This window comes from Centrocercus urophasianus, unplaced genomic scaffold (assembly GCF_019232065.1).
Source record: "Centrocercus urophasianus isolate 14NV4802_14NV808 unplaced genomic scaffold, USGS_Curo_1.0 seq_14, whole genome shotgun sequence".
Taxonomy (NCBI): domain Eukaryota; kingdom Metazoa; phylum Chordata; class Aves; order Galliformes; family Phasianidae; genus Centrocercus; species Centrocercus urophasianus.
In genome coordinates, this window is record NW_024884586.1 from 39,849,044 (window position 1) to 39,858,136 (window position 9,093).

The 9,093-nt window shown below is 35.0% G+C and overlaps 1 protein-coding gene across 2 annotated transcripts in view; it reads left to right on the forward strand.

Annotated features, from left to right (window-relative positions):
• The window catches only part of VRK1 (VRK serine/threonine kinase 1), a 32,810-nt gene extending 24,277 nt beyond the window's left edge, over positions 1-8,533 (forward strand). For both annotated transcript variants that reach the window (XM_042814616.1, XM_042814618.1), the window contains exon 13: positions 6,934-8,533. In XM_042814616.1, the coding sequence (XP_042670550.1) occupies positions 6,934-7,016 (83 nt within the window). In that variant the 3' untranslated portion in view covers positions 7,017-8,533. The remainder of the gene's footprint in view (positions 1-6,933) is intronic.
• The last annotated feature ends 560 nt before the right edge of the window (positions 8,534-9,093 follow it).

Genomic DNA, 9,093 nt, shown 5'->3' on the forward strand with positions numbered 1-9,093 from the left:
GTGTGGTAGTATATGTTGACTTTAAATTCCCTGTGATTGTGGATTGAGATTTTCATAGATTGAAATGAAAAAAGGCTTCAGAAATTGCAATCCAAATCTCATCAACTATATAAGTGCTAAGATTCTTCAGACTAATTGAAGTTATTTGGGAGGGGATGGGTAGTTTTAGCATCCTGTAGTTAAAACAAGTGATGGACGTAAATTTATGTTTATACCTTCTCTCGGTAGCCTTATAGGTGAAATGGTTCTAGTTTCACGTTTTTGTGCTCCTCAATTTAATGAATACTAAGCGGGGGTGGGGTGATTTCTGATGAAAAAGATACACATGCACTTACTCATTTTGTTCTCTTCAAATTTGGCATTAAAAACTCACTTTAAAAGCGATTCATAAATCTGTATTGAAAGAAAAGGCGGCTGTTTCATAATCCTAGAACTGATGCTTTTGTCAGATTGAAAATAGCTGATTACAGAAATATTTAGAACTGTATTTCCTAATCGGACTAATTTTACTTTAATGTGGACTTGTTTCTCTTATGTGTTTAGTCTTGTGACTAAAAGATACCTTAAAGTTTACTATCCATTAACATGGGTAAGTTCTTGATGCATTCTTAGAAATTAAGGTTTAGTCATGCAAGAACATTCAAAAATTTTTTTAATACTGTTTGACTGGTTTCTAACATGTGGTAGGTATGTGTATTATGGCATTACTCATAACAGGGGTTACTCCTAAGGTGTTCAAATGTTTCCTGAGTATTTGGACTTAAGAGTAGCAAGAAGAGTCATGCAGCTTTTTTCTGTTTAGCTAATTAATGCTATCTGCATCCAGCTACTTAGAAAACCTTAGTTGTCTAATCCAGTCCCAAAAGGTCCCAATCCAGCTGTGCAGCAGTTTGAGTGCACCACGGTGCTCAGAGGTCTGTAAGGGATTCTGCCAGTAAAGAAATATCCTGGTACTGTGATCAGAGAGCCTCAAGCTTGGTGGAGGAATAGGAAAGAGCAGAAGAAATTGTTTTTTTTTCATCTGTTCCTTTTGGCTCTTGCTGTAAGAGCGGTCACTTCAGATAAGTACAGTAAGCGCCATCTCGCTTAATATGTCTGCTGTCGGTCTTTCTGAAACTGCCAAGCAGGAGTGTTAGACTCTTCAGCAGCTGAATTTCAGAAAGGCCTCAAGAAGTGAGCTGTGTTTGCTTAAATGAATAATGAAAATTGTTTTTAAAAAAAGTTAAAATTAGCATATTGGAATCAGTTTATTCTTTCTTTTCTGTAACGAGAACTCATAGCCTTCCATATCCTTTCCTGAAAGCCAGAATTTCAAGATACTATGGATGATAATAAATTAATCTATTAGTTGATCTCTTTCCACCAGTAAAAATAAGACATGACTTCAATTTAAAAGAAGAGCTTTTTTTACATTCTGCTATAGTTTTTTTTGTGTGTTAGCTACTTTCATGTATGATATAAAATATGCAAACTTACAAGTAATAATGCTGTTAGAGCAAAAAAGCAAATTTTGCCATGCAGTGAATCCACCAACGCTTCTGTAGGGGTGTATTGCATAGTATTAATAGTTCTAGTATGTTTTTTTTTTTTTTAAAGTCAGTGTGTGTGGATTAGGCAGCTACTATAGAGAACTTCCGTGAAAGTAGCATAAATAAGAGTTTTACGAGAATCTGTAAACAGTCCTAGGTTCAAAGCAACCTGTAGAGTTCAAAGCTACTATCTTTGGGAGTTTTAATCTTGGGTGTGATAAAGATTGGATTGTATCAAATAGATACTTTTTTTTATACAATACCTTTCATTTCCTTTTTTTATTATTTTGAAAATAATTTTGGATTTTATTAATTGGAGTAGAGTGAAATAGAGTGAAATTTTAAAGTAGGCCTGAAATGGGAAATACTTTTTAAATGGGATTTTTTAATAAGTAGTACTGCCAGAGGTAGGAATTGTGCATGGCTATATTGCTACACAACATCTAACATTGTAAGGCCTTAGCTGGAGTCTTCAGCTACTCTTGCAGTGTATTAAAAAAACAAAACAACAGCAACAACAAAAAAATCCATGTGAGGGTTTAGTAGCAATTCTTAATTAATAGATACTTAGCTTTGTGTTTATTTACGTTCCATAGCTTTGCATAAACCAGAATCTCAGTTTTTGTCTTAGAAATCTTTTCTTTATTCCAGCAAGATTGCTTACTTAATGTTAGATTAAATCTATACTTGGATTCCTTTTTATATTTAAGGGATTGTTGGTCTTGTCATCAAGTTTTAGGAGTAAGCAAATAATAGGATTTTTTTGAGCTTGTCTGTGGCACTACTTGTTACTTATCTTTGTACTTCACACCTAAGCACACATTCCTGTTAGATTTCTACCCCTTAATCTTACACCTTAGTATAAGCATTTTCAGCAAAAACCTATTCTTTACAGTAGTTCTGATTATCTGTTGTTCTTCTCTTCTTTCACTTTTACTATCATGCTCGTCTTAATAAGTGCCTATTTTCAATTTCCTATATGTAAAATAAGGAATACTCCTGTATATTCCTGTCTGCTTGGAACAGTTTCTTTCTTATCTTAAGCTTATTTCTGTGCAGTCTCTCCAGACTCCTAAGACTATAAACACCTTTATAATATAAAATACGGTAATGTCCCCTATTGTGTCTCACAGAACTTTCTTTCATTTGCTGCTAATGAAAAGCATTAAATGTAAAGTGTTTTAAAAGCGTTGAAAAAAATCTGAAGAAAATGTGTATAGCTATCTCATTTAAGAGTAAAAGAGATGTTTGCTTTTTTCTTGTTCTGTGACCTGAAGATGCTGCGCAGTGTTTTGAACACATGTTGCAATTTAAACTCAGATACAAATCCTGGAAGTAAATTTTTTCTCCAGAAAAGACAGAAAAAAACCATTTAGTGACCCAGAGTCATACAGGAAACAGTCTCCTTTTCAAGGTTTAAGGTACTTGTTTAACCTAAATTTTATTCCTCCTGCAAACTGCTGTGTGGTGAAGAGGAAGGCTGTTTTTAAACACGTGCTACATGTGACTACTGTTTTATATAAGTTTGTACAGTTATGTTTTGGAGCTCTTCATCAAGTAGGAGTAAATAAGTCTTTCAGTTTTATCTGGAGCAATTTTATATTACTTTTTTTTCAGAGCGCTCGGAGTCAATGATATCTTTAGGAAACAAGTAGGCATAAAAGTAGTGAAATTATATGTTCTTGTGTCCTTATGTGTTTCCATATTTTCCTATGAAAATGAATTGATTTCATTTATTATAGCAAACATCATTGAGCAACAGGACTCATAACAGGGTACTGACATTCAAACCACATCCTACAGCTCTGACACCCTTCTTCCTTCTCTCTTTTCTCCCCTAGTGTTTTCATGTTTACTGGAATCAAGCCCGTCTTTCAGTTCTTCTGGTCTATTTCTTTTGCTGAAGTGTTTCAATTTCTTTGTTGTTGTTGTTAGACAAAAAAAAAAAAGCTAAGAGGGAACAAGCCAACTAAGTAAAACTTCTAGTTCCTCTTGCAATCACTTCAGTAGTCTTCCAAGTACCAAAAAATTCTTGTTTCAGAAGATTTACTCTACAGGTCTTTATTAGCTGTGCAGAGTTCTGTGAAGGAGTTGGGAAAGGGCATGTCAGAGGACTACATGCTTCCTTATTTCTCCTTTTCAAAGGAGAAGGGGGGGGCAAAAATAAAAGGAAACCTGATCAGTGTGCTCAATTGCTTGTGCTTCTTTTGAGGGCAGAAGGTGATAGCTATACTGTTTAACGATGAATCACTACAAGAGCTTGTATAGACTGTAATTTTTCTGGCACCATTATACAGAAACTTGCATGGACTCCGTCTTGTTTCAGTGTAAATTCAGCATATGCAAGTGATGAGCTGCTAACTGGCAGCATGCATGCTTCTATATATTTTTCACTTACCAGGTATTTTCTTGGAGTCTAAAATTTGTATGTGGTTGTGTGCTAAAATATTCTACCTATGATGTAGTCCTCAGTCTCTTTTGATACCTACGTTGTAACAGATTTCTGCTTAGGAGCTGTGATTTCACTATCGGAATCTCTCACTCTCGTTCATAGAAACGTCATTTTTGGACTCGTGTTATTTTATTTCTCATACTTCATGTAGAACTGGAAAACATCATCAAAAGATGATCTGTTCCATACACCAGTCTAAAAACAAGTTATTTACCTACAACTGTGTTAATACTGATGCATACCATAATTTTCTTTTAAAACTTCAAGGGTGAACATTCTGAAACAGTCCTGGTCAATGCCTCGTCTGACACTTAACAATCCTTACTACTGCAAATGGCTTTGTGAGATGCAGTATTATCTTTTGATAATTTCAGTATTTAATATGAATTTTTCCTCTTGACATTTTAAGCTTATAAGTCATCATATTCACCATGGACGTGAAAATGGCTCATTTTTTTTGCAGCATTGCTTTGCGCAATTGATAAATACTGAAGGCTGCACTTTCACATCTCCTTTTATTTCCCTCTGTTCAGTTCATTTTATTTTTTGCTGAGTCCGTGATTACCACACTTTTTCCCCCCATTTTTCTCATTTTTCTGCTTTCTTGAAGAGCAGAACCCAAAACTTCATACAGTGCTGCTGGATTTCTTTTGTGTAATACTGTTTATGCGGAGAGGGTCAGATACCATAGTAAACATATCTAATAATTCCTCTAGAGCCTGTGGGACTCTTTATGCCACTACTGAACTTTGTTGCAGTCTAAAAACAAGTTGTGTAGTGACACCATCTGGTTTATTTTTTGCCTATATAATTCTTCCTCATTTAAATTGCTGTTTGAACCTAATTCAGTTTAATCTACTTTATAAGAACCCTCTCTTTCAGTTGTAATAGCTTTGTTTGCATCCTCATTTGGTGCAGCCCACACGGGACTGTTTCTATATTTGTAAACAGTGGATGGAAAATTTGTGGGGAGGCAATATGTGTTACTGGACTAACTAATTTTGAAAAAGCAGGTGGGCTTCTTGGTACAGATCTTCAGATAGTCTGAAATAGCTGCGAACTTTGAAGCTAAAGATGTTTTATGTTTAACGTAAGTTAATCAGATAGTTTAAGCCAATATTGCTGTTATTTAAACTTGAAATTATGAATAAAAGGACCTTGACGAGGATTGTTTTTTGTTTTGTTATGAACCTTTTGGAGATTCTCCACGAGCATGTTTATTTAGAAAAGCTTTGAGATTAATGCATTAATGCAATAAAAATAAAGGAAAAATCGGAGGCAGGGTGGCTGTTATCTTCTCCTTTTTGGTGTTGCAAGAGCAATTAAAAATGGGCAAGCTCTTATCATAGAATCCTTAGAGTTGGAAGGAACCTTTAAAGGTCATCTAGTCCAATTCCCCTGCAGTGATCAAGGACATCCACAGCTAGATCAGATTGCCCAGGTCCTGATCCAGGTATGGCCTTGAAAGTGTCCAGGGATGGGACACTTCACCACATCACTGGGCAACCTGTTCCAATAATTTAGCCTACGTGCCACTGAAGCTACTCAGTTTAAAAACTCAGGTATTTCTGTTGCTTGCTAGAATTTACACTTGTAGTTGCTGAAATCTTAACTTTGAAAAATATGAACTAATACTTGAGAATATGATGCGATATGTCTCAGAAAAGGAATGTTTTACGTAGTTGAGTTGCTATTTTAATTTGATACCTGTTTACATTGCTTTCAGTTACTCCAGTATTTGTAAGTATTTTACCAAAATAGATTTGATTTTTAAATAGCAGTCGTGATTGGAGGGTGTATGTTGTTTTGCCAGAGTAGGTCTTTCATTGATAAAGCTTCTCCCTTCAATGACAAGAAACCATCATCAGAACTGTCAGTTTTTTTCTGAGGTGCAGAGAGACCTGTGCCCTGGGAAAGGGGAAGTGGGGGGAAAAAAGGTGAAAGGGGAGGGACGTGGGCTTGAAAACCAAACAGCAGTGATCTGAGGAAGAAAGTTAATTTAGTAAATACAATGTTGGAATGCAGAATTACATGATGTAATACAATATAATTGGAATTGAGGCTAATAAATAAAATGAGAGAGTCTCCAAAGCTGAAGGCCTTACTCTAATGCTGAAGGTGAGACAGCAAGAGCGCATGCATGCAGAGAGGAGCAATAAAAGAAGAGGACTTTTCATAACTTGCAAGCAGTTTTACCTTCCCTCTAAACAGAAAATGGAAATAAACAGTGAAGGACTTCTGGGAGATGTAGTTCTTCTCTTCTGAGAGCTAGCTACCCAGAACTATTGACAGTCTGTTAACACTTTAACTCTCAGTGCTCCGCGTGATGTTATGATGACCAAATACAAAAATCATAAAACCATGACAGATTTAAATTTGAAGACCAAGTTGCACTGATAGCTGAGCTGACTTAACAGCTCAACGCTGCCAAACAAGTCTTGCTCTTTCCTACCTGTGTGCCTTTCTCGTGTATACTCTTAGTTCAGAGCAATCTAAGCTGCTGCAACTCGTTTAAGCTTTCAGAGTACGGAGACCAGAAAAGTTCTTTACCAGGTTAAACAGCTTGGTCAGCTTAGCACAAGATCCAGAGAGCACCAAAAATGACTCAACACTGGGACGCATCTCAACTGTGATTTAGCACATGGGGAGAAAGGAGGAATTTAGGATTTGAATGATTCTTCATCTTTTGCTGAAGGTGGGCTTTTAAATTTGCTAACCTGTATGTAATTGGTTTGAAAAACTGAAGTGTATGATGTGTTGCTTTCAGGATAATGTTGGTTCCCAGAAATTGTTAAATTCCTGTTTTCTTTTTCCATCCTCTCATAAATCAAAACCAAACGAGTAATTTGAGTTGATCTATCCTCTTAAAATGCAGCAACGTAATTTATTGTGATTCATTCCTGTTATTTTACAGATGATCTTCTCTTTTTTCTTTTTTTTATTGAATTACAGAAGCAGTAGCTACCAGAACACGAAAAATGGTGTCACCAAAAACCAAGAAAAGCGCAGCAACCAGGAAGAGAGTTCAGAAGTAAATAATGAACGCAGCAACAACTTAAGTTGCTCTTCAGCTCATCTCTGTTTTTTTTTTTTTTTTTGTTTGTTTGTTTTTTTTCAGTTACTGTAGCACTGGAATTTATTTCATTCCCTTTTTTACATAATAATTCCTGTTTAAAAAAAAAACAAACTTGGACTGCTGCTTGTACTTGTTTTTTCGAAGAATAAATGTTTTAGTAAAATATTTGCATAAGTTATGTCTGCTGTAGTAACAATGAAAAATTTTGCCAACTTTGGAGTGAAGGTGCATTTTTATTTTCTAAGATGAATTTGTGTATATAAATGCAAACTAAAAGAGAGTGTGTTTTTTTTTTTTTCCTGCTTTATGATGTAGTTTTGTTGTGGTTCTTTTTAAGGAGCAATAGTGTGGCATCTGATTTCTTTTAATTTTGAATAAATTTGAAAGAGTTCACTTAAATGTACCCTGAGATGATTGAAGTCAGGAGACTGAAATAATAGGTGTTTTAAATATTTCTCAAGTATTTTAATAGAGTTAACAAAATAGTAAAATACATATTGTTTTGTATCATTTTGTCACTATTCAGAGTTCTTCTGGAATAAAGAAACCAGAATTTCAGATAGAAGGGCCCAGAGCTTTAAAAAAAAAAAAGGGGAGGGGGAAAAGGAGGAGGGGGAAGGGAAGAAAGAAAGAAAGAGAACTAGTACTCCTCAACTCACCTCTCAGGGTTTTGTTTTATATCAGTGAAGAGCCTGAAGAAGTTAACAAATGTGAATTATAACTTTTTAAGGTATCTAATTCCAGTGAAAGCTTGACTTACGTGCACTTCTCATAACAAAATAATGGTTTTCCTTTTTTTAATAGCTAAGAAACATATAAGCTTCCTAAATCTCTTTAAAGCACTTCTTTGCTTGGCTTTGAGTCTTTTTTTTGGTGTTGTAAGTTTAAAAAAACAAAAACAAAAAAACCCAGTATGTAATTTCAGTGTGAAATACCTCTACTTTTTGTTTACGTACCACAGAAATGCATATAATTAGGGCATGAACATAATTCTTATTGGAGAGAGTGCACTGTGAAGTTTGACAAACCAAAAGGAATCCATTTGAGCCAATGGGTAGTGGTTTTTGTGTGGGTGTCCAGTGTACTGCCTGCTTGATAGTATAATGTTTGAGTAGCTACACACTGAAAAAATGCTCTAGCATAAAATGCTGAATGAATAATGAGGTAATGTTTTGAAAACAAGGGGATTTTTTGTTTTCAAATAAAACTGGAAACTCATATTCAAAAGGTCTAGCATCTTGTCGTTTTTGTTTAGACTGCTGTATGGGCTCATTTTACTAGGTATTACTAAAGTGTGGCTGAAGTCTCTTAAGTGTAGCATTCTATTTCAGAAACAAAAATAGGATTGCTGAAGTCCCTCATGTGAATTTCCTCAAATCAAGCTATTATTTTAGTGAACTCATTTAATGTATTTTTTTCAAAAAGCTTTAAGCTGTTCTTGGTAACTGTTGTTAAGAAAGCATATTTTATTCTCTTATCTTGCATATATCAATTTCTTTGTACTTTAGTTGTTTCAGATTTTAGTATTTTTAGTGACTTATTTACTGATAAATTTGCTTTCTTTCCTGTCAAGTTTTTAGGAGTGTGTTTTCTTTTGATGCTACCAAAACCAATTGCAATAAACAGATTTCTGTATCTTTGAAAGTAATGTTTTGAGCAGTAGATTTCATAAACTGCCCCTACCGTTTCCCACCCAAAATGTCTTGAAAAAAGTTTTTACTGAGAAGTGCTTTCTGTTCTAGGCAGGTTTTGTCTCCATTTCATATATAAAAAAAAAAAAAAAAAACCCAAAACAAACAAACAACAAAAAAAAACCCTGCAAATCTGCAGTCTTCGTAGGTAAGAATTTCTCTGGCTTGCTGTAAAATCTTTAAACTTTGGGGTGGTCAAGGATGGACCAAGTGAAAGGCTGTGATCAGATCCTGAATTACTGCTGTATGTATTGCATATTGCATGTGCTTGTACATGTGTTCTCACTGTTTTGCAAAACAGTGATGGGGGAATGCATCACTTTATAAGAGAAGCGTGTAGTAGAT